This window comes from Podarcis bocagei (assembly GCF_964188305.1).
Source record: "Podarcis bocagei genome assembly, chromosome: 17".
NCBI lineage: Eukaryota > Metazoa > Chordata > Lepidosauria > Squamata > Lacertidae > Podarcis > Podarcis bocagei.
In genome coordinates this window covers 15,211,892-15,237,769 of record NC_138143.1, presented here as the reverse complement: position 1 = coordinate 15,237,769, position 25,878 = coordinate 15,211,892, and the positions used below count along the sequence as shown (strand labels likewise).

Sequence of the window (25,878 nt, the reverse complement as noted above, 5' to 3'; positions counted from 1 at the left end):
GGAGTGCAAGAGTGGAATTTTAGAAGATTTTCTTTTTGTCGTGTGTAACCCCCCCTCCCGGGCCCGGGAGCGTCCTGTCTCTAAGTCTGCTGAAGAGGAAAGGAGTTTGACAGCTGTCAAAACTGTCAAACGGGCAATTTAAAGTAAAAAATCTTTTAACCTAAGATCCCTCTGGACTAAAAGTGATACAATTGAACTAAAGTCGTTGGAAACAAAGAAACTAACGAGGCAGAGGGCTGTTGGAAAAAGGATTACTAAGTATCAGATTCCCTCTAGGGGGATTTCTGAGACATTACAATGGCAGTGGATGGAAAGTTACTAGCGGAGCTAGAAAAAACATTCCAGCTGGTTGGAATTTTACAAGAGCAGAGTCTAGCTATGAACAAACAGCTCATGACCTTGACTTTTGGAATAAACAGCTCTGCTGAATGTACTGAGGATTTGAATAAGAAAGAACCCACAGCTGAATTGGAAGAGATATCTCAAGAATTGAAGACTAAACAAGGAGAGGAGGAAACTCAGATGGAAAGTACCAACCAGGAAGTGACACTAGTGGAGTATAAACAAGAAGACTCTTGGATAACATGGATTACAAATCTGCAAAAGATGAGAAAGATGAAGGAGGAGGCCTCTAGAGCATTTGGAATACAGGAACTTAAAATAAAGAAGAAATATGACTGGGGCCTCCACCTCAAAGATGAAGGGTTTGTGAATCTTTTGCAGCAATGGTTTTCAAGCTTTCTTGTGGAAAGAAGATTTGGTTTGAAAGAGACAGAACTTCCTCGAGTTTTATTGATCAACATAAAGGACTACCAACAAGACCGGCGGAGAGGGACTGAAAGAGATATGAAGGCCTTGGACGTGAGGAACCCAGGCTAAGAACTGTTATTATGGACTTATATTTGGGAAGGGACGCAAACCGGGGATGGAAGGGGGGGGGGAATAGAATTTCAATAACACTCATGAATTTTTGGTTTAATTAATATTTTTATCTAATATAAACTGGGAAATCGGTGGGAGGGAACCTGAGTCCAACTTAGGAAAGAGTCTAAATTTTTGTATAAGAAGATTATACTAAGATGGTGAAGAGGAGAAATAATTGCTGATATAATTATGGAAATTGGGATGCTTGAAGGGGTGTGGGGGGAAGTCAAGGAACAAGTTTATGAAAACAAGATTTTTGAAATTACCGTATTTTTCGCCCCATAAGACGCACTTTTTCCCCTCCAAAAATGAAGGGGAAATCGGGGTGCGTCTTATGGGGCGAATGCCTGCAATCCTCGCGCGCCCGGCAGGAGGTCCCACCGGGTGCGCAAGGCTTGGGGCGGCAGCCTGTCGCCCGAAGCACGGGGAGCCCTCCGGAGGGCTCTCCCTGCTTCGGGCGAATGCCTGCAAGCCTCGCGCACCCGGCAGGAGGTCCCACCCGGTGCGCGAGGCTTGGGGCGGCAGCCCGTCGCCCGAAGCACGGGGAGCCCTCCGGAGGGCTCTCCCTGCTTCGGGCGAATGCCTGCAAGCCTCGCGCGCCCGGCAGGAGGTCCCGCCCGGTGCGCGAGGCTTGGGGCGGCAGCCCGTCGCCCGAAGCACGGGGAGCCCTCCGGAGGGCTCTCCCTGCTTCGGGCGAGTGTCTGCAAGCCTCGCGCACCCGGCAGGAGGTCCCGCCCGGTGCGCGAGGCTTGGGGAGGCAGCCCGTCGCCCGAAGCACGGGGAGCCCTCCGGAGGGCTCTCCCTGCTTCGGGCGAGTGTCTGCAAGCCTCGCGCACCCGGCAGGAGGTCCCGCCCGGTGCGCGAGGCTTGGGGAGGCAGCCCGTCGCCCGAAGCACGGGGAGCCCTCCGGAGGGCTCTCCCTGCTTCGGGCGAGTGTCTGCAAGCCTCGCGCACCCGGCAGGAGGTCCCGCCCGGTGCGCGAGGCTTGGGGCGGCAGCCCGTCGCCCGAAGCACGGGGAGCCCTCCGGAGGGCTCTCCCTGCTTCGGGCGAGTGTCTGCAAGCCTCGCGCACCCGGCAGGAGGTCCCGCCCGGTGCGCGAGGCTTGGGGCGGCAGCCCGTCGCCCGAAGCACGGGGAGCCCTCCGGAGGGCTCTCCCTGCTTCGGGCGAATGCCTGCAAGCCTCGCGCGCCCGGCAGGAGGTCCCGCCCGGTGCGCGAGGCTTGGGGCGGCAGCCCGTCGCCCGAAGCACGGGGAGCCCTCCGGAGGGCTCTCCCTGCTTCGGGCGAGTGTCTGCAAGCCTCGCGCACCCGGCAGGAGGTCCCGCCCGGTGCGCGAGGCTTGGGGAGGCAGCCCGTCGCCCGAAGCACGGGGAGCCCTCCGGAGGGCTCTCCCTGCTTCGGGCGAGTGTCTGCAAGCCTCGCGCACCCGGCAGGAGGTCCCGCCCGGTGCGCGAGGCTTGGGGAGGCAGCCCGTCGCCCGAAGCACGGGGAGCCCTCCGGAGGGCTCTCCCTGCTTCGGGCGAGTGTCTGCAAGCCTCGCGCACCCGGCAGGAGGTCCCGCCCGGTGCACGAGGCTTGGGGCGGCAGCCCGTCGCCCGAAGCACGGGGAGCCCTCCGGAGGGCTCTCCCTGCTTCGGGCGAGTGTCTGCAAGCCTCGCGCACCCGGCAGGAGGTCCCGCCCGGTGCGCGAGGCTTGGGGCGGCAGCCCGTCGCCCGAAGCACGGGGAGCCCTCCGGAGGGCTCTCCCTGCTTCGGGCGAGTGTCTGCAAGCCTCGCGCACCCGGCAGGAGGTCCCGCCCGGTGCGCGAGGCTTGGGGCGGCAGCCCGTCGCCCGAAGCACGGGGAGCCCTCCGGAGGGCTCTCCCTGCTTCGGGCGAATGCCTGCAAGCCTCGCGCGCCCGGCAGGAGGTCCCGCCCGGTGCGCGAGGCTTGGGGCGGCAGCCCGTCGCCCAAAGCACGGGGAGCCCTCCGGAGGGCTCTCCCTGCTTCGGGCGAGTGTCTGCAAGCCTCGCGCACCCGGCAGGAGGTCCCGCCCGGTGCGCGAGGCTTGGGGCGGCAGCCCGTCGCCCGAAGCACGGGGAGCCCTCCGGAGGGCTCTCCCTGCTTCGGGCGAGTGTCTGCAAGCCTCGCGCACCCGGCAGGAGGTCCCGCCCGGTGCGCGAGGCTTGGGGCGGCAGCCTGTCGCCCGAAGCACGGGGAGCCCTCCGGAGGGCTCTCCCTGCTTCGGGCGAGTGTCTGCAAGCCTCGCGCACCCGGCAGGAGGTCCCGCCCGGTGCGCGAGGCTTGGGGAGGCAGCCTGTCGCCCGAAGCACGGGGAGCCCTCCGGAGGGCTCTCCCTGCTTCGGGCGAGTGTCTGCAAGCCTCGCGCACCCGGCAGGAGGTCCCACCGGGTGCGCGAGGCTTAGGGCGGCAGCGGACTGCTTGCGCGCACCTAGAAGCTTGGGGCGCGCTGAGCTCAGCACGCCCCAAGCTCCTGGTGTAGCGCAGCGATCCGCTAGCCCTGGGAGAGCCCCGCGGCTATCCCAAGGATAGCGGACTGCTTGCGCGCACGCAGAAGCTTGGGGCGCGCTGAGCTCAGCACGCCCCAAGCTCCTGGTGTAGCGCAGCGATCCGCTAGCCCTGGGAGAGCCCCGCGGCTATCCCAAGGATAGCGGACTGCTTGCGCGCACGCAGAAGCTTGGGGCGCGCTGACCTCAGCTCGTCCCAAGCTTCTGGATTAGCGCAGGGGTCCGCTAGCCCTGGGAGAGGCGCCCAGCTCTCCCACGCTAGCGGAGACCTTGCCTGCACGCAGAAGCTTGGGGCGCGCTGAGCTCCGCACGCCCCAAGCTCCTGGTGTAGCGCAGCGCACCGGGGGGGGGGAAATAAAAAATTTTTCCTTTATTTCCCCCCAAAAAAACTAGGTGCGTCTTATGGGCCGGTGCGTCTTATGGGGCGAAAAATACGGTATGCATGTTTTTGTCTTTGTCTATTAGTGTGTGTCATGTCTCTACAAAATGTGGAAAACTAATAAAAATTTTATTAAAAAAAAAAAAGGAAGTTGTTGTTGTTGAGTCGTTTAGTCATGTCCGACTCTTCGTGACCCCCTGGACCAGAGCACGCCAGGCACCCCTGTCTTCCACTGCCTCCTGCAGTTTGGTCAAACTCATGCTGGCACCTTCGAGAACACTGTCCAACCATCTCGCCCTCTGTCGTCCGCTTCTCCTTGTGCCCTCCATCTTTCCCAACATCAGGGTCTTTTCCAGGGAGTCTTCTCTTCTCACGAGGTGGCCAAAGTATTGGAGCCTCAGCTTCACGATCTGTCCTTCCAGTGAGCACTCAGGGCTGATTTCCTTCAGAATGGAGAGGTTTGATCTTTTTGCAGTCCATGGGACTCTCAAGAGTCTCCTCCAGCACCATAATTCAAAAGCATCAATTCTTCAGCGATCAGCCTTCTTTATGGTCCTGCTCTCACTTCCATACATCACTACTGGGAAAAACATAGCTTGAACTATACAGACCTTTGTTGGCAAGGTGATGTCTCTGCTTTTTAAGATGCTGTCTAGGTTTGTCATTGCTTTTCTCCCAAGAAGCAGGCGTCTTTTAATTTCGTGGCTGCTGTCACCATCTGCAGTGATCATGGAGCCCAAATTTACATCATAAATTTTACATCATAAATTCATAAATTTACCACATGTTAGGCATAGTTAGGCAGGAAGTAGCATGCTTTAAAAATGCATATGCGAAGTAGTTGAGTGTGGTGTTGTGTTATTGAAGAAATGGGCGTCACGGCTGCAATGTGCGGAAACGCATGGCAGCCGCTGCCTCTGAATTTATGATGTAGATCAAACTGCAGCTCTTCTACAGTCAGAGACATTGGGGTGAGAGGGTGAGAGGGTGACCTGAAAGCCCCAGATATTTCAGATATTTGTGTCCTTTGGTGAGAAAGTTCTTTGTTTCTGTCACCGTTCTGTTGCATTATTTTGGCTCACATAGGCAATGAAAGGCCACACAATGAAAGGTCTCTCCTCTCCCTCTCTCTGAATGTGCGACCAGGCATTAAACTTGGGCTCTGGGAGCCATGGGTAAATTATAACTACCTTGAATACATCACCAGAAAAACACTCTATAAACACAGTAAATAATAAAATACAGCTGTAACATGTGGGCTTCTTCTTGTGATAACCTGAAGAAACCCTTTCTGGGACCCCACATTTAAATTCTTCCCTGGTCTCCTTCCTGGCCCTAGTAGGACCAACTTGGCCAGTTAGCCCTGGTGATCATTTGATGTCTACTGACTGGGTTCCCCCCTCCCAAAAAATGACCCCCTGAATTCTTGCATTTTATTGATACTGATGCTGCATTTTATGTTGTACTTTATGCTGTTTTATGCTGTTTTAAAGTCACATTTTAATCAGTGTTTTATATTTTCAGTTAGCCGCCCTGAGCCAGGTTTTAAAACCGGGAAGGGCGGGGTATAAATAAAAAAATGTTGTTGTTGTTGTTGTTGTTGTTGTTGTTGTTGTTGTTGTTGTTGTTGTTGTTGTTATTATTAATGAGTGTTACAGCTAGGTCAGTGGTTTTCAACCTTTTTGAGTTCACAACTCCCTTGAAAAACCACATTTTTGTGTGTGTGACCACTGTGGGAGCCACTTACCCACTGCGGTTCTGTTACAGGACACACGTAAGTGGGGAGAATGGGAATCTGGGAAGTGACTGGGAGGCAGCAAGGAGGAGGAAGAGGAGGAGGAGAACTTAAGGAAGGATGGCCACTGGGGAGAAAGAGAGAGAGAGATTTAGGGAGATAAAAGGCTGCAAGTTAAATTCTCTGTCTCCCTTTGAGTGTTCCTGAGAGAGAAACAGAGAGAGATAATGCAGGAATTTATGGAGCTTCTGGTGGTTCTCTCACAGTGAGAAGTGAAGCTACAGGGAACCAGGCAGAGGGTCTTCTCAGTGGTGGCCCCTCCCTGTGGAAATCTCTCCCACCAGATGTCAAGGAGATGAGTAACCAAACAACCTTTAGAAGACATATGAAGGCAGCTCTGTGCAGGGAAGCTTTTTAATGTGTAAAGTCTTATTTTCCAGCTGGATGGGAACGGCATTCCTGATAGGGAAATGATGATGGTGATGAAAGGACTGTCCCTGAGTCTCCCCATGGCGCCACAGTGCACTGGTTGACAACCAATGAGCTAAGTGGTTTTAGACACGGATGGCGCTGTGGTCTAAACCACTGAGCCTCTTGGTCTTGCCAATCAGAAGGTCGGCGGTTCGAATCCCCACAATGGAGTGAGCTCCCATTGCTCTGTCCCAGCTCCTGCCAACCTAGCAGTTCGAAAGCATACCAGTACAAGTAGATAAATAGGTACTTCTCTGGCGGGAAGGTAAATGGCATTTCTGTGCACTCTGGCTTCCGTCACGGTGTCCCGCTGCACCAGAAGCGGTTTAGTCCTGCTGGCCACATGACCCAGAAAAGCTGTCTGTGGACAAACGCCGGCTCCCTCAGCCTGAAAGCGAGATGAGTGCCGCAACCCCATAGTCGCCTTTGACTGGACTTTACCGTCCAGGGATCCTTTACCTTTACCTTTAGACCAGACAATGGGAATGGGCTCCTTTGATGTTAAGGTGCATGTCAAACAGCCCTGCTGTGTCGTGGTACGATTTGGCTGCGTGGGACCACAGACCTGTGCCCCAATGGCACTCATGAATGACAACTTGTTTTGTGGAGGCAGCTTGCAAAGGAAGCTGCTTAGAATCGTCTCCGCGCAGCTCTGTGTGTGTGTGTATTAGTAATTCCCAGGGTGAGTGCGGGCTGCTGGGAAGAAACACTTTCTCCAGCCTTGAGTGTGGTGTAGTGGTTAAGAGCGGTGGACTCGTAATCTGGGGAACCGGGTTTGCTTCCCCGCTCCTCCACATGCAGCTGCTGGGTGACCTTGGGCTAGTCACACTTCTCTGAAGTCTCTCAGCCCCACTCACCTCGCAGAGTGTTTGTTGTGGGGGAGGAAGGGAAAGGAGAATGTTAGCCGCTTTGAAACTCCTTCGGGTAGTGATAAAGCGGGATATCAAATCCAAACTCTTCTTCCGACTGCCTGGGGATGGGATAATCAGGAAATCATTTGCGGCTGATCTGTGATAACCTTGCCAGTCGATGAGATGGCGTGGCGGGCTGTGAAACATCGTCTGTGCACACAATAATGGCTATAAAGTCCTTTGCTGGTGCTAAATGGCCTATGAGAATAATTAACAACAATTATAGCAGCGGGTCTTGCTTGACCGCTGTAACCCTAACTCGGTAAATCTATTCTTTTATAACACGTTTATCTTGATGGGGAATTTAGGAGTCTTTTTCTCAGCTGGGCTGGATCTAGGCAGATTTGGGGACAAGTCCGATGGGAAAGAAGTTGCTTTTGTTTTGGAAGCCATTTTCAGAGGATGGTATTGATTTCTCTGGTCTGGGAATCTCCCAGAGCCCTGCAGCTACGAAGAGTCAGCCAAATGGCAGTGACCTTTGAGTTTATGAGGTCATACTTGTCCATCTAGGGTAAGGTTACCAGCTTTTTTTCAATGAATCTGGGGACACTTTAAACAAACAAACAAACAAACAAACAAATACATACAACATGCTCGGGACGTTGATGCTACAGCGATGGTGGTGGCAGAGGGGCAGCCGCTGCCTTGACCTCAACGTTTCCTCCGAGGCTTCTATCTGCTTTCTCCATGAGCCTGGGCAGCCCCTGAGTTGCTGGTTCTACGGTGGTGGTGGGGAAGCGGTGCACGGTGGGTCAGGCATGGAAGGCGGAGGAGGGCTGAGAGTGGCGGTGGCGGCGAGGCTCGGGCAGCACAATGCCTCCCTTCCCATCGAAGCAGCCCCAATCCCATTCCGACTTGCGTGCAAGAAGAAAGGGGCAGGGATCCATCAGCTGGGAAGGTAGGCTTCCCGTTGCCTAACTGAGAGATCCCTGCCCCCTCCTGCTTGCACGCAAGCTCTGATAGGCAGCGGGAAGCCTCCTTTCACAGCTGAGAGATCCTTGCCCCGCTCCTGCTTGCACGCAAGTAGAAGTTGGGAAGCTGCTCTGATAGGCAGCATGAAGCCTCCCTTCACGGCTTAGTTGCTGGGGTCAGGGAAGGCGGGGGCAGCCCGGAAGCTGCATCTTAGAGCCACTGCACCACCATCATATGGGGACTTCTGAGCAGCTCCTGAAGCCAGCCAGAGCCAACTGCTCCGGGCTGCTGAGACTGCCACCGCCGCATTTCCCGGGGACATTAGATGAAATCTGGGGACATTCCGGGGACTTATTCGCAAATCCGGGGACTGTCCCTGGGAAACGGGGACGTCTGGTAACCCTAAGCTAGGGTCCTTCCTCCAACAGGCAGGTTCATTTTTGGCATCTGCTTTCAGGATAGGTCCCTTCCGACAGTTGCCTAAAGAATACTAAGGATGCTAGGTACTGAATATATTGCAATCAGCTTGGGTAAACCTTTTATTTGGGGTGACAGTGAACATTTTGACACCATAAAATGCACCCCTTATCTTAAGAAGATCACTGAGAATCTGAAAAGTACAATTGCAAGCTGTATCCAATTTGATTTCGAATGTACATTCATTTTATTTAAAAGGAATGTTGTCTATGACAGGCTACATCACCGTCGTTGCAGAGAGTGTGGGGTTATGATTACCATGGCACAATCCAGACAAAGCTAAAAATCTGTTGACGTTCCATTGAAATTATGCTTAATGAAGATTGTTGGGGGTTTTTTTGTAATTGTTTCCTTAGTAAGTCTGGAGCCATAATGCAAGATCCTACTACTAAAAAAGCAAGATGCAGATAATGTTTCAGAATAGAAGCGGTGCTTTTTTTCTGGGGGTACTCAAGAGCACACACCTTTCTTTCTAGCAGAAAAGCACTGAATAGAAGTACGGTAATTCCATTTTGCAAGCCACCTGTAGGCAAAACTCTTTGACTTGTGCACTTTTCACTTCTTCCTCTTTATCATAACTGGGTTCTAATTCCTGGTTCTTGTCCCTGGTAAAACACTGCTCCTGGTTTTTCCCCTTTTGGGAATGTATTGTTGATGCACTTAACCTCCATCTCCCGGGTCTCTGGAATTAAAATACCCAAGAGGTGGTAAGGCAGGGAGCAAATTGGCTCTTGTGCCTATGCTTGCATTGCATTGCTTCCGATTCCCATAACCATTGTACCAGTGTTAGAAATTCAGATATATAAGCCAGGCACCAAATGGCTCCTTCAACCAAGGTTGTTATTGTTGTTTAGCTGTGTCTGACTCTTTGTGACCCCATGGACCAGAGCACGCCAGGCACTCCTGTCTTCCACTGCCTCCTGCGGTTTGGTCAAACTCATGCTGGTAGCTTCAAGAACACTGTCCAACCATCTCGTCCTCTGTCATCCCCTTCTCCTTGTGTCCTCCATCTTTCCCAACATCAGGGTCTTTTCCAGGGAGTCTTCTCTTCTCATGAGGTGGCCAAAGTAGTGGAGCCTCAGCTTCAGGATCTGTCCTTCCAGTGAGCACTCAGGGCTGATTTCCTTCAGAATGGAGAGGTTTGATCTTCTTGCAGTCCATGGGACTCTCAAGAGTCTTCTCCAGCACCATAATTCAAAAGCATCAATTCTTTGGTGACCAGTCTTCTTTATGGTCCAGCTCTCACTTCCGTTCAACCAAGATTACAGTCGTCAAAACTGCCTAGTTGCCAGACGGCTCGAACGCTGCATATTTCAATACGACTTTTTGGTTCCTGAAATTCATTCTGAATGTGCAGATAAAATATAATGGATAGAATTCTACAGGATGTGGTCTTAGTGTGTGAAAATAGCCCAGATCCAAGAATCCCTAGGCATGGACCTCCAGGTGGTAGAGACGTCAGTCAGCATCCTGGCACCTGGGCATCTTCACTTGGTCGCAGGTGGCTGATAGCCCAGTGTAAAATGCGCCTGGCTACATTACACAGATCTAAGGCATGGTCACACTTCTGTCCAACTGTGGTCACCACAGCTCAAAGAGGAAATTGCAGATCTGGAAAATGTACAGAAAAGGCCAGCCAAAATAATCTGGCTTAAAACATATTCTGTATTTCAGACTGTTAACTAGGTATTTTCATTGTGTGCCTTGAGACTTAATTAACTAGCCCCCCTCCCACTTTAAATAATTTTTTTTTTTTTTGCAAATTTATTTATTTGGGGTTTTTTAATTAAAATTTTACAATAACGTATCAACATACAATATAGAAAAAAGATTCCGCAGAATTTCCCGGACTTTCCTCCTCCTCTTTGTGGGTCCTATTGTTAGTCCTTTCCTCCTGCAACTTTTAGAATAATCCAAATCTTTTACATCTCCATTATGTCCAAAATTCACCATTAAACTACAAGTGTTATTCTAATCCCACTAACAAATTTACAATGGTTTTTAAGACAGATTCTAAATTTTCCCCATTCCTTATTGAAATTTCTTCCGGATTTCTGTTTCTTCCGGTCATTTTTGCCATTTCGGCATAGTCCATCAACTTGATCTGCCATTTGTCTCTGGTGGCTGGTGGGGACTTTTTCTTCTTTCCATCTCAAGACTGAATTAACTACCGTATTTTTCACTCCATAGGGCACACCGGACCATAGGGCGCACCTAGTTTTTTTGGGGGGAAATAAAGGGGAGGGAATTATCCCCCCCCCCAGTTCAGGAGCGGCGGCAAGATTGTGCAACCTCCCCACCGCTCCCGGAGCTTGCGGGGTTAGGGACGGGGGAAGCCCGAGCTTCCCCCGACTCCAGCCCCCAGAACAGGCAGCTATCCGCAAGCCTTCCGAGCGCAGCAGGAACTCCCACCGTGCTCAGAAGGCTTGCGGACGGCTGCCTGAAGCCTGGCGAGCGCAGCGGGAATTGGCGCTGCGCTTGCCGGGCTTCAGGCTGCTGTCCACAAGCCTTCGGAGCGCTCCGAAGGCTTGCGGATAGCTGCCTGAAGCCTGGAGAGCGAGAGGGGTTGGTGCACACCGACCCCTCTCGCTCTCCAGGCTTCAGCGAAAGACTCCATTCGCTCCATAGGACGCACACACATTTCCCCTTCATTTTTGGAGGGGAAAAGTGCGTCCTATAGAGCGAAAAATATGGTAGTTAATTTGTTCAGGTTTGTATGTGGTCTGCTCTCTCTTTCAAAGGTAGCACTGCCCTGAAATGTCTCTCCTGCTCAGCCGAGGACTTTGCATCACTGTGTGTTCTCCTGCGTGTGAAATAAATAAGCAGAATTTTTTTTTTAAAGCTTGGATTTATGCAACTTGAATGCAGTCACAACTTAATAGTAATTCTATATGAAAAACATGCAAGAAATGGGGAATGCCTGCACCTGCAGTTGTATTTGTTTGTAGGCTAGTCTGGCTTCCACATTTTCTTCTATTTAAGTTTTATTTATTAATTTCCCCCCAGGAACTCTCCTCATCCCTTGATCACCGTTCTTGAGAACAGACCTGACTGCTGGCCAGCTCTCCTGCCGCAGATTACAGCCTTTTTCCAGCAGTGTCCAGAGAGGTAGGGAAGCCAGCAAAATTTACACTCACTCTCCGGGGATGGGAGATTTTGAAAAGGCCACATTGGGGCAATATGCAGTGCCCAAGTCATGTTTATGTGGCTTATGAATCAGGTTCATGATTGAATTCAGGCTTTACAAAATGGAGAAAGAAAATGCGTGTGGGGTTTTTTGTGTGTGTGTGTCTTTGTGATGATAGAGTTGCATGTCGATTTTTCCATGCAGCAGAACTGCTGCAGAAACAGAAATGAGAAGGAGATGGAAAGATGTACCCTCTAATTTTTCCAAGAAGTAGGAAACTGAAACCTCTGTTTCCTGTTGTTATTATATTAAACCAAGCACAACACAGGGGTGCCAACCTTTTTGTGCCCATGGGCACGTTTATAAACTGGATAAACATTGTGGGCACCACACGTACCCGTTAAGTAAGCACATCACAACCTGATTTGTTGGCTACAACAGAATCCTTTTTTCTTTCTTTGAAACAATAAATATATATATTTATCAATAGAAATTTACAAATCAAATAATTTGTGTAATCATTTTGTGAGATTCTCTAAATCTCTTGACTTTTCCCCCATCCCCTACATGGGTCCTTATTAAAATCATTAAGACTACATATCAATATGTTCTCCACTATTTTCATTTTTCCAGATTGTCCGTAAACTTTGTTACTTTACAAGTGATTCTTATAGCCCGCCTATGGTTTCCTAAGTAAATTGTAAATTTTCCCCATTCCTTTTTGAAGTCCTTGTCTTTTTGGTTCCTGAGTCTCCCAGTTAGTTAACAGAATCCTAATTTCAGTGGAGGGAGGGGATCCTGCGGCCTAGAGGAAAGGCCTTGGGGGGGGGCACAGGTGGTGTGATCCCTGCAGTACTGTATCTGACCTGTTCCTTAACAGAAAGGGGGGGGGGTAAGAGAGCGCCTTTTGGTGGTTCCCTCAGTGCAGGAAGTGAAACTACAGGGAACCAGGCAGAGAGCACCTTCCTGGTGGTGGCACCCTCCCTGTGGAACGCCCTCACATCAGATGCCAAGGAGATAAATAATTATACAGCTTTTATAAGACACCTGAAGTTTAATGTTTGATGTTTTATTATGTTTTTATATGTGTTGGAAGTCGCCCAGAGTGGCTGGGGCAATGCAGCCAGATGGGTGGGGTAAAAATAATACTATGATGATTAAATGTGTGTTTGACGTATTCCATATGCACCCATCTTCCCAAGGGTTTCATCCAATTGTGGTTTTGTGTTAGAGAAAGAAGTTTGTGATGGTTCAGGGGAGCAGTGGTGAAAACTTTGTACGCTGCCTTGTGTGCACAAACCCCACAGTTGGATACAACCCGATTTCTTCATTTCCTGTAAATCTCTTCAATTATCTCAATTACGCTGAAAATCATGGGGCCTCCGATGAAACCTCCATTTGTTTCTCCGCTGTTCTCTGTAAGTTCACCAAATCGTTTTCTCCACCTGCAGCGCGGAGAATTCATGTGTCTCTGTAATGAGACCTTTCCTGCGATACCTGTACTGTGAGCCTTGCCAGCTGAGGGAACATGCGGAATTGCGAATGGCTCTGCTTGGAGTTTTGCTTCAGCCGCGTGGGCCTCAGAACAAGGAGAAACCTTGTGCCCTCGAGCGCCATCTCCTTCAGCTGCTTTGTGACTTGGTTCCACATTATCAGGTGAGGCATGGCTCTTTCCTACCTGACAGCATCAAAGCACTTCAATCCGTTGAGGAGGGACAGATGCTTTGCGGCTTGAAGTGGAAAACAAGATGGCGTCGCCCCCGTTCGATGTTCAGAAGCTGAGTGGCCTAGCTGTTGTATCTCATTTCACAGTGAGGTGCCGTCTTACACCTCACCGGAGGGCAGCAGGCTAGTTCAAGGGGTGCAGGGCCTTAGCCCCCCTGTCTCCTTAGCCCCTGTCTCTTCCCCCCCAGCACCTTGTGGGATGTAATCCACTGGGAGCAGTCAAATACCACATTCCTTGTTTTCCTAGAGTGGACATGCAGGGAAATGTTTGGTTCAGCCTGTCAAAACTTCCTGGTCCTCCTGGCTGGAGCATCCTTCCTTTGCATGTGATAGAAGGGGGGTGTGATCTTACCTGTCCAGGTAACAAAAGGACGAGTCATGCAGCACTCTCTCTGTTTTTCACTCCCTTCGTCGTTTGACCAGCTTTTAGCTAAGACTGCTCTGCTAGCTTTCAGCTAGCAGCATAGCTGTTATCTTTTCCCTTTTCTTGCGAGGAATCCTATTCGGAATAAGGGAATTTCCCTTAAAAAAAGGGAAAGTTGACAGTTATGGCTAGCAGAAGCACTGGGATTATTCCCTCATATGGGGTAGATCCACATGCAGATATTTGTAACTAATTCTGCCTTCAGGGATCCAACTCTGAACTGATGTAAGGAAACTTCTTGTATTGACTTTTTGTGGCATCTTTATTCTTTTAATAGGGATTCAAGGGAACTTACCAGGAACGTACAATTCTATCTATATAGATTGAATTGTATAATAGTGAGAGGCTCACACGAGCCTGCAACCAGCTATCTGCTGTGCAATTAAAAAGGGGAATGTAACTCTGCTAAGTAAAGGAACTTGCTAGCGCAAGTTAGGTAGGATATTAATAAACAATATATCCTCTCCTGCTACACACACCTGTCACCTCAGGTGGCTTCCTCATTCTGCCTAATGGTAGAGGTGGCTCCGAAAGAGAAGGAAGCAGTATGTCAGACCACAGAAGTATATTTGAGGTAATCAGGTGTTCCTCAGGCAGGCCTGAGCTAGGGGACATATATTTTCAAAATCTTGCATTTGCCAACAAATGGATGTTTTGAGCTCTTGAAGTTGCAGGTTGAGAAATTGAGAGTGCTCTCAGCAGGGCGCACAGAGGGAAGTGAAAGTAGATGGAGGGATGCGCAGAAGAGGACAGGGTTTCTGTGCTTTCCGCAGCTGTGTGGAAGTGGGAATGTCTGACCCTCCTGAAGCACTGCGACCTGCCAAAATTCCCTTTCCTGCTCTTCTGTTAAAGCTTCAAGAACCCAACTGTGTTTTGCATCTAGTCCTCCCTGTGTGGAACAGCCGCCCTCACTGTTCCCGTTTTCCACTTAAGACTAACATGGCTAGTCACAACCACTCAACTCACCTTGTAGGGTTGTTGTAACGAGAAAATGGGGAGCTGAAGACCCACGTTTGCAGTAAATAAATGAACGAGTTTCTCAGTCGTACTTATTTCCTTCCTTCAGCTAAAAGACCTGCCGCAGGTCACAGAAAAGCTGCTGTTTTTGGAGCAGCTGGTCCGAAGTCTGCAGCGCCACCCCGCTTTTTGGAAAGCCCAGTTGCGCCAGCTCTGCCTGCAACTCTTATGCATCTGTGAGGTTTGCTTGCAGGTCACTGGGGAGTGTTCGTCCGTGATTTGCTTACTGGAAGAAAATGCTGAGTTGCTGAAAGAGGTAGGATCTGGAGAGAGAGAGAGAGGGAGAGAGAGAATATCTATTGTTGTGACCTTCCAAATCTAATGCTTCTTCCTTTCCAGTTTTATCCAGTCACTAATCCACACCAAACATGCAGCCTCGTAGTACAATTTAAGCCTCATAGTACAATTTAAGAGTTTATTTATTTTTAAGAGTGCTGTGTATTTGGGTTCCCAAGCTGCTTTTGCTTCATGTCCGCAACACTCTAGAACATACCAGAGCAATGTCACTCTTTCACGGTAGTAGACGTTAAGACACCAAAGGACACTGAGGATTGTTAGTTGTGTAACCAGGAGAACCTTGGGCCTAATTCTATGCCCATTTGCAAATTACAGGCACGTTTGATATGTGCACGACTGCGTGTGTGTGCATCGTGCCGAACCCGAAAGTAGCCCAGAAACGACAGAGAGCCTTCTTCCCTTGTGGGTTCCTCAGCTGCTGCCCCCCACCACTCACTCCTCTGCCTCTAGCCGGCCCATGGCAATTCATTTGTCCTATGCCACAGAGCAACTTATTCTGTGATGCTAAATCGTGGCACCAAACTAGCCAGCACCTTAACAAAGGAACCGGTTTGGCAAACTTCATCTGATGCATTCTGCCCTCACAGATGCAGGGTCTCGGGTTCCAGAAGGGGATCCTGACTCATAGAACGATGTGATATGTGAGAACTGTTGGTGTTTCTAGCAGAACTGATACAAAATTAACTGCCTTCTCATCAAAATCAAGGAGTGAGCCAGGAATTCTAAAATGGAAAAAAAAAATCTATGCAGATGCATTCAACATTAAGATTTTTAGACCCTTTTTTGTCGATAATTTTTATTAGTTTTCAGTTACAAAAAATCCAAAACAAACCTCATTATATGCATATTGAATCTAAATACCAACTCAAATAACAATTAATCAAATATACAATTATATAATTTGGATGACCTCCTACTTGCTGGATTACGGGTTCAGTAATTCTTCCTCCACTGCTTTATATATATATATATATATTTATATATACAGTGGTGCCTCGCAAGACGAAAATAATCTGTTCTGTGATTCTCTTCGTCTAGCGGTTTTTTCGTCTTGCAAGGCAAGCCCATTGACGGATTAGCGGATTAGCGCTATTAGCGGCTTTTAGTGGCTTATCTGCTGATCGGATCAGCTGATAAGCGGCTTAGCGGCTTAGAAAAAGGGGGGGGGAGGAAAAAAAAACCAGCAGGAACTCGCAAGACATTGTCGTCTTGTGAAGCAAGCCCATAGGAGATTCGTTTTGCGAAGCACCTCCAAAACGGAAAACCCTTTCGTCTAGTGGGTTTTCCGTCTTGCGAGGCATTCGTCTTGCGGGGCACCACTGTAGATATATACAGTGGTACCTCAGGTTAAGTACTTAATTCGATCCGGAGGTCTGTTCTTAACCTGGAACTGTTCTTAACCTGAAGCACCACTTTAGCTAATGGGGCCTCCTGTTGCTGCTGCTGCGCCGCCGGAGCACGATTTCTGTTCTCATCCTGAAGCAAAGTTCTTAACCTGAAGCACTATTTCTGGGTTAGCGGAATCTGTAACCTGAAGCGTATGTAACCCGAGGTACCCCTGTAGACCCTTTTCAGACACGTCCATCTTTCCCATGACACTGTTGCAGAAACAGTCCTGGGGAGGAGCTGCCTTTCCAGCTTCCCTTGTCAGATTGCAGACATCCCAAGTTATCGGAGAAGCACAGGAGGAAAGAGTCAGTTGCAGTTGCTCCCATGCCCCGAAGTAACATCAGAAGGGACCCTGGGTGATTTATTTTCGAAACTGGGCTTGGACACAGCCCACTGTATTCAACACAATGTGTTTTGGAAAACAGGGGTGTAAAACCTTGTCAAGGTAGTTTATCTCTACAAGCTGTTAGACTGAAAAGATTTCACCTTTGGTTGTATTCCCCTTGTTCTTTTAGGGCATTCCATCGGAGATGGCCGTAATTGGATTAGGTTTGCTACTGCTTCAGGCTCCAGCCAGTCAGCAAAAACCAATCTTAAAGCTAGGTAAGGCTTTGTTGTAAAAGAAATATATCTAATAAAAATCCCCCGCTTCCAAATTGTTTCCCTTCATTTTGTCTTCTTGTTGTCTTTTTTAATCCAGAAACCTTACTTGGCATATCAAGTCTACTATATTTGGCTTTGCAGCCTGGTTTTATTAATCGGAATGGAAATTAGTGGTTTTCTTATTATCATTTTTTGAAGTGTAAAATTATTAACACCATGAAATGGTTTGTTTGGAGCAAAATAGTTCATTAGGGACAAGAAAAGGTTGATATACATGTTATGTCTTGTGACTTCCATTTACATAGCCTGTGGGGGCTGAGGAGGTTTATTTTTGTGTTTCCTTGGGTCTTTGGGGGTTCTTTTTATTACTTTTTAAAAAGTTTAATTTCTGTCTAAATTACAATGTAAGCCCATTAACCTGCCCCGCCTCTCTTTTTTTGCATCACCTGTCTTATTATTTTTACATGTTTCACAAATTATTATGGAATAATAGTAACAACAATCTGGGTGTTGGCAAGCATTTGGCCCGACACCCAGGATGCAGAACGAAAGAGTGTTGTGATTTTGGGCTTAGGCAAATACAGTGGTACCTCAGGATGCGAATGGGATCCGTTCCAGAGCCCCGTTCGCATCCTGAAGCGAACGTCAAACTTGACTGTGCGTCTGCGTGTGCGCGGGTCACTTTTTGCCGCTTCCGCGCATGACGTCATTTCTACCATCTGCGCATGCGCGAGTGACGAAACCTGGAATTAACGCGCTCTGTTACTTCTGAGTTGCTGCGTAGCGCAACCCGAAAATATTTAACCGGAAGCGTATTCATCCAAAGGTATGACTGTATAGGTTTTAGATCACCTCAACAAGGGCTTGGTATTTCAGACTGCACACGATAGTTCCTGAGGAACATTCCTGGTTTTGGAGCAGCATTGTTGCTGCCAAGCACCATAATCACATGTGAAGTAGCTCCCAGAAAAGGCCATTTCTGGTGTTGCCACCCTCCAGACCTTTCGAGGAGGAGGCACAGAAAGATGGGCCTCAGAAGATCATCTCAGGGTCCAGTCAGGTTCATGGGGGGGGGGGGGAGAGGCGGTCCCAGCAGTGCATCATATGCCCGCGCTGCCCAGGGCAGGGCGCTCCCGAGGGCGGCATGGTGCAGAGGATGCCCTCCCACGTGCGGGATAGCCGCTTGGGTCCCTGGAGCGACGTGCGCGTCCTGCAGCCAGGGCAGAGTGAGCCGCCCATGGCGGACATTCAGCACGCCACCTGCCCGCGACTCCCAAGCCTCCCCCAGTGTCACAGTCCGGTTCAGGGGTGATCAAAGTCCTGGCAGGGGACGTCAGGACTGGGGGCAAGATGGCAGGGTGGGAGCAGGAATGGGAGTCCAGAAGCCAGGAGCCAAGAGTCCGAAGGTCAGAGTGCCGGGCGTCAAGAAGCCAAGGGTCCTAGGGTCAGAAAGCAAGGAGTCACAAAGTCAAGAGTCCAAGGATCAAGAAGCAAGGAGTCACAAAGTCAGGGGTCTGAGGGTCAGGAAGTAAGGAGGTACAAAGTCAGGGGTCTGAGGGTCAGGAAGCAAGGAGGCACGAAGTCAGGGGTCCAAGGGTCAGGAAGTAAGGAGTCACAAAGTCAGGGGTCCGAGGATCAAGAAGCAGGGAGTCAAGAAGCCAAGGTTCAAGGATCAGGAAGCAAGAAGCCAAACGCAGCAAGGCAGGGAACGTGTTGCTGTGGCAAAGAGCCGAAGGGAAATGCTGACCTTATATCCCTTCCTGGCTCTTGCCACCAGGTGCTGTGAGTTACCAATCAGCCTCACCTGTGCGGCCGCACCGTGCCTCTTCAGAACAAACTTAGGAAGGCCCCAGTCCTGCAAAGTCCTATTTGTCACAGGGCCTGGCTCCTGCACACACTCCTGACACCCAGCTGTCAAAACGAAGGGGGAAGGGGGGAATGCTGCTGGTAAAGCGGCGCAGCTCCCCCCCTTACCTTGACAGCTCAGGGTAGGCGTGGGAGTCGCGGGCGGGCAGCGCACCAAATGTCACCCCCCTCAGTGAGGGCATCTGTGGTGGCCCCCTGCCCCCTTCCTCTGCCCCTGGGCAGTCCCGCTTACAGCTTTGCTCTTGTCCTTGTAGCCATCAAGCTCCTTTCCTGCTCTGAAACCAAGATGACACTTGCAGTTGCCCCCTTCCTGGCAATGCCCGCTCTGCAGATCTTGTCTTCCAGCGCCGCGCAGGGCTGCTCGGTGGAGGAGGACAGTGGCCCCACTCGGCAGCAGCTGGCCATTACTCTTTTAGAAATCGTCCAGCAGGAAAAATTGCAGGAAGAGAAAACGCAACTGGTGAGGCTTCCATTCAGAACCTTTCGTTTTTCTACTGTTGGGAAGTACCTTATTTTTCCTTGTATAAGACAAGGTTATTATATTACAAAGGGTAAAGGGAGTCCTGACCATTAGATCTAGTCGTGACCGACTCTGGTGTTGCGGCACTCATCTCGCTTTATTGGCTGAGGGAGCCGGCGTACAGCTTCCAGGTCATGTGGCCAGCATGACTAAGCCGCTTCTGGTGAACCAGAGCAGCGCACGGAAACGCCATTTACCTTCCCGCCGGAGTGGTACCTATTTATCTACTTGCACTTCGTGCTTTCGAACTGCTAGGTTGGCAGGAGCAGGGACCGAGCAACGGGAGCTCACCCCGTCGCAGGGATTCAAACTGCCAACCTTCTGATCGGCAAGCCCTAGGCTCTGTGGTTTAACCCACAGTGCCACCCACGTCACTATTTTATTATAAAATTGTGCTAAAAATTGGGGGCCGTCTTATACACGGATAGCGGAGAAGTTGAACGGGCGATTGGTGGTTGCCGCGAGCAGGAGATTGTCAGCGGCATTTTCGTGGATGATTGGTTGGTCCGCTGGCTACTGGCTGCTGCGGCAATTGGGCGGGTGTTTGGTGCTTGCTTTCGGCGAGCATGCAGATGATTGGTTGCTTCGTTAATGTGTGAGTGATTGGCAGTGGCGGTCCGGCGGGTGAGCTATTTTCGGCAACCCCCCCCCCCCCGCTCAACAACTCTGGGCAATCTCCCCCCATTTTCTCAATTTAGAGTCCCAAAAAAGAGGGGGCATCTTATACACAGAAAAATACGGTAAATCATAGCGCTGCACTCCAGCATGTAGCTTGCCCCTTGCTTCCCGCTCCTCTTTGAGACTTGAATCCACTATTCAAACATGGCTCATGGTGACTTAGCACTTACAAAGTGCCTCCAGTTTCCCTAGACAAACCAGATTGTGAGGAGGCCTTGCAATTAAGTCCCTAGCCTTGAGGTTGTCCAGCATTCTCTTCTGTATTCCTGATTCCAGCAGACCACTGGAAGTGGCCCAGGATAAATTTGGCTCTCTGTTGAAGCCTTGCCTGCCTTTTGCCTCCCCTGCCTTAGAATGTGATAGAAGTTCCTGAGTTCGGAATAGAGCAATAAACAATACCCGGGTGTAATTTGGGAAGCTAATCTAACTTGGAGGTGTCATTCGGAATATCTAACTTTGCAGCCCTGAGCGTGTCAATTCCAAAGCGAGTCCCAGTGTAAACAGTGGGGGTTATTCTCTCATTCGTGGATAGGATTTCAGCCTTAAGGACCAAATCTTACTCTGATATCATTCCCAGTCCGGAAAAAAACAGCTATTTGTCTTGTAAAACTGGGTTGCCGCAAAATAATCCTGTGGAATTTTCTCTACATCCCCCACCCCAGCCCCATATTATGCTCTCATACTGGGCAGCAGAATGAAAACAGTGGAAGGCAGTAGAAATCCTCTGGGAGCAGTGATTTTTTGGGGGGTGGGGGTGGGGAACGGGACACATTTACCTCTAAGCGATCCCATCAGTCAAAGTGCCAACATTGCAGGTGGCTGGATCTTAATTTTCCACATGCAATAATTGAAGGCGATAAACAGGGGGAGGGGTAACATTTTTTAAAAAAATTCTTTTGCACGAAATGGCTTTTTAAAAGATCAGGTAAAGTACAGGGGCGTTATAACTCCCCATCATCCAAAATGAATTTACATTACATTGAACAATATAATTAAAAAGGGCCGTTGCGCCATTCCGTGGAACTGCTCTGGCAGCTCGTTCGTAAACCTCCTGGCCGATTCAAAACCTGAGAGCAAATTGTCTCCTGCCTTGAATCCAGTTTGTGTGTCACCTTAGCGATGCTGGGAATCGCTTGGCTAGTCTTGGGCATGGCTGCCCATAGTTCCCTGCAGCCCCTTGTCAAAAGGAGGAGGAGGAGGAAGAGGAAGAGACCCCTGACAGGCTGGTCTGCAGCACCAGTTAGAGCCCCTCAGGTACCCCCCTCCAAGCCTGCCTATTCTCCCTGATGCTGCTTCCTTTGATGTCTCTCCCAGTTGGGAAACTGATTTGTACACCGAGGGCCACTTTCCCTTGGGAATAACCTTCTGTGGGCCACATGGCGGTGCTGGCATGGCCAGAGGCAAAGAGTGTTGGTGTTATGTACTGAAGTTCTCACCCTTGGCCAGCAGGTGGATACTGTAGATAGTTCAGGTCCACATATGCAAATAAGGGATCGAAAGTGATGTTCAGTGATTGGATAGTTACAGAAAACGGTTACTGTTGCGTTCTAGTGGAGCTCTATATAAGCAGGCTGGCTGAACCCTTCAGTTCAGTTCTGTTCCAGCTTACAAATAAAGAGCTGCTTTGAAGAATCGCTGTGTTGTCTGATATGTTCACCCACAACTTAACAGTTGGGATGCTGCCTGGGAGACAGGGGCAATTGGCTGGCCCCCAGCTGGCTGCAGCCACCGGCCGGCAGCCGGGCGAACTCCGGTTCTCGGAACAGCATCAATCAGCGACTCGAGCCTCCGAAACGTTCAGAAGCTGAGCACGCTCTTATCAGCGGAGTGAATAAATCTTCACAACGGAAGAGCATAGTTCAGGAACAAAGGGAAAAACATGTCTGCTTCCCTTTGTGTCCAAGCAAAACAGCCGTACATCAAAAGCAATGTACAACGGAAGTTCCCAGCAGACTGTGCTGGAAGTAAACAGACATGTGACATACAACAACTCCACATATCTGTTCCTCTTAAGGCAGAACGGAACATCAATATCCTAGCAAAGAGTGGGGAGGGGGCAGTAGATGCAACCACATCCCAGCCATTCCACTGCCAGAGGATTCTAGGAAGTTGCTGAGCTACAACCCATCCCCCAGGCAATTGCGAGGCATCCTCAGAGTTCAGGCTGGACAGAAAAGCTTGGAGAAGGTGTGGAACAAGGCTAGAGAGGGCATGTGGCCTGGGGAGACTCCCTAAGAAAGACCCTTTATCACATTTATGTTGTGCATATCGTATCATCCACACAAGGCGTCATTTCCTCAGCTGTCACCTGGGTGCTTAGAAGCGTGCTAAGAGGAAGGCACGCTTGGCAAACCCTCACCATGATCAACTCCTGCCTGGAAACCAACCATACTTTTCCGTGTATAAAACATGGTTCCTTTTTAAAAGAAAAAATGTTTAAAATTGGGTGGTGTCTTATTCCCAGATAGTGCATTTGGGGGACGTGTGAGTGGTTGCTGGGGCAAGGGCTTGTGCACTGTATTTTTCACTCCATAAGACGCACCTGACCATAAGACACACCTAGTTTTTAGAGGGGGAATGCAAGAAAAAAACATTCTTTAAAGGGAGCGCTGAGCAGAGCCTGAAGAAGCTTTGTGTGGCTAAGCCAGAAGCTAGAACAGCGAGAGGGAGCATTGTGCAGCAATCCCTCTTGCTGTTCTGGCTTCTGGGATAGCTGTGCAGCCTGCATTCGCTCCATAAGATGCACACACATTTCCCCATACTTTTTAGGAGGGAAAAAGTGCGTCTTATAGAGCGAAAAATACAGCAATTATTAGCAGCAGTGTCGGTAATTTATTTGAAGGAAATATATTTCACAGCAGTGAGATTGTGTCATTTTTTAAAAAAAATCTTTGCATGCTTTTTAGGCAAATAGCTGAGGAACAGTTAAATTTTTTATTTCACTTATAGAGTACCTTATTTTGAACATGCGGACTTTCCTGGTTTGAACATGCCTTTTCTTTTGCCTCAGGCCTCTTCCGAACCTTTCTTCCCCATCACCAGTGCTTATGGTTCATTGCATACAACCTGGAGGCTCCTGGGGCTCCTGAGAGAGACATCTTCCGTTTCCGACTGGCTGTCTTCTCTTAAATCCGTGCTGCCCATTACAACGCAAGTCCCTGCCCACGTGTTCCTTCTGCTGGCTTACCTCCTTGTTCAAGAAAACGGAGATTGCCTTCGTGACGTATTAGCTGCCACTACAGAACTCGCCAAAGCAGATTCGTCCCAGGTAAGAATAACCTGGACGTGTGATGGAGGGCCTGCAGCCAAGGCTGCTCTCGTCTCCTTCCAGTTTGGTCTGTGATGCCTTCACGCTGTAGCTCCTGGCTTTTTGGCACATCTCCTCTGCCAAGGTAGGAATGGAGAGCTGCTGACAGTTCATCAGTATGCAGATGACATCCAGCTCAACCTCTCTTTTAAATCAGAACCAGTGAAGGCGGTGAAGGTCTTTTGCGAGTTCCTGGGGGCGGTTGGAGGATGGATGGCGACTGACAGATTGAGGTTGAATCCTGACAAGACAGAAGTATTGTTCTTGGGGGACGGGGCGGGTGGGTGTGGGGTACTCCCTGGTCCTGAATGGTGTAACTGTGCCCCTGAAGGACCACGTGCACAGCTTTGGACTCACAGCTGGCCATGGAGGTGCAGGTCAATTCTGTCTACCAGCTCCATCTGGTACGCAGGATGAGACCCTACCTGCCCGCAGACTGTCTCACCAGAGAGGTGCTTGCTCTGGTTATCTCCCACTTGGACTACTGCCATGCGCTCTCCGTGGGGCTACCTTTGAAGGTGACCTGGAAACTGCAATTAATCCAGAATCCAGCAGCTAGACTGGTGACTGGGAGCGGCCGCTGGGACCACAAAACACCAGTCCTGAGAGATCTGCATCAGCTTCCAGGATGTTTCTGAGCACAATTCAAAGTGTTGGTGCTGACCCTTAAAGCCCTAATCCTGTATACCTGAAGAAGTGTCTCCACCCCCATTGTTAGCCCGGACACTGAGGTTCAGCGCCGAGGGCCTTCTGGCAGTTCCCTCATTGCGAGAAGTGAGGTTACAGGGAACCAGACAGAGGGCTTTCTCGGTAGTGGCTCCCGCCCTGTGGAACGCCCTCCCATCAGATGTCAAGGAAATAAGCATCTATCTTCTCTTTAAAAGACATCTGAAGGCAGCCCTGTTTAGGGAAGTTTTTAATATTTAATGCTGTATTGTTTTTAACACTTGATTGGAAGCCGCCCAGAGTGGCTGGGGAAACTCAGTCAGATGGACGGGGTATAAATAAAATAATAATAATATTATTATTATATGACAGGTCAGTGTAGCTGGATGGCCCAGTGGTCTCATTCTGTATAAGGCAGCTTCCTATCCTCTTGTGTTCCACTTTCTTGGGATGTTTTAAACACAGTTTTGAGAGAAGCACTGGTAGTCCGTTGTGTGGTCTGCTTCCTTAACCAGCTGACAGTGCTTGTTTGTCTCTGTTATAAGAATTTAAGGTCTCATATATATAAATTATATGTTCATAAGTGTACAAGGCAAACAAGTATATAAACAAGTATATAAGCCACATGTCTGAAATAGTACAGGAGAAGAATCCTGAAGCCATTTTGACTCAAATTGACCTCAAATAGGATGAAGGAAATGGGAAAAGTCTTCCAGTTGTCCTTGGACTTTAGGGGCTTATACAGTCTGGCAAGTATCTGTTAAGCTGAGCACACTCTCAATATGCGTAAGAGATTCCGGAACTAAGTATTTGCCATCTCCAAGAAATGGCCAGGCTACCCAGAAAAGGCAATCAGATAAGGCATTATCAGGTACAGTATTCAGAAGCAACACACTCAAATTTCTGCTCGGGACCACCTGCTTCTGTGATGTATGTATGGCATTTTGGGGGATGGTCTTGAGCTACAGGGGAGGCAATTTCAAAAGTCTATATAAGGGCTTGCACACCAATGTTCTGTGTGGGTTGAACGGGGGACCTGTTGCAACAGTTTAATGAAGATCAGGCTTACTAGATGCTTTGTTTCTCAATATTCTCTGCTTCTTGGGAGAAAAGCAATGACAAACCTAGACAGCATCTTAAAAAACAGAGACATCACCTTGCCAACAAAGGTCCATATAGTTCAAGCTATGGTTTTCCCAGTAGTGATGTATGGAAGTGAGAACTGGACCATAAAGAAGGCTGATCGCCGAAGAATTGATGCTTTTGAATTATGGTGCTGGAGGAGACTCTTGAGAGTCCCATGGACTGCAAGAAGATCCAGCCTCTCCATTCTGAAGGAAATCAGCCTTGAGTGCTCACTGGAAGGACAGATCGTGAAGCTGAGGCTCCAAGGCTTTGGCCACCTCATGAGAAGAGAAGACTCCCTGGAAAAGACCCTGGTGTTGGGAAAGATGGAGAGCACAAGGAGAAGGGGACGACAGAGGACGAGATGGTTGGACAGTGTTCTCTAAGCTACCAGCATGAGTTTGACCAAACTGCGGGAGGCAGTGGAAGACAGGAGTGCCTGGCGTGCTCTGGTCCATGAGGTCACGAAGAGTCGGACACGACTAAACGACTCAACAACAATTCTCTGGTTAGCCTCTGTTGTTTTTCCCTACCGATAGGGAACCTACATAAGGACTCTATACAGGCTCTTGGGTACCCCACAAGGGAAAGGGAGCAGTATTTTTCTCATAACAGTCTCTTCCAGAAAGGGTCTTGCTCATGAAAGCTTTTTTCAGATACAGGGAGGTGTCAATCGGAGCTTGGGTTTGGCTCTTGTATATATTGGCGCAATTAGAATGTCGTAATGTTCACATTGACTAAAATGCAAACGGAAGCAACAGACTAATTTACGGCAAATAACTTTTACAAGGACGGGCATAGGATTAAGAAAAAGGTAT

General features: G+C 49.5%; 1 protein-coding gene across 2 annotated transcripts in view; it reads left to right on the top strand.

Annotated features, from left to right (window-relative positions):
• The window catches only part of FOCAD (focadhesin), a 142,374-nt gene that overhangs the window by 15,627 nt on the left and 100,869 nt on the right, over positions 1-25,878 (top strand). For both annotated transcript variants that reach the window (XM_081176061.1, XM_081176062.1), the window contains exons 6-11: positions 11,323-11,424; positions 12,895-13,099; positions 14,659-14,865; positions 16,811-16,898; positions 19,019-19,224; positions 22,973-23,230. In XM_081176061.1, the coding sequence (XP_081032187.1) occupies positions 11,323-11,424; positions 12,895-13,099; positions 14,659-14,865; positions 16,811-16,898; positions 19,019-19,224; positions 22,973-23,230 (1,066 nt within the window). The remainder of the gene's footprint in view (positions 1-11,322; positions 11,425-12,894; positions 13,100-14,658; positions 14,866-16,810; positions 16,899-19,018; positions 19,225-22,972; positions 23,231-25,878) is intronic.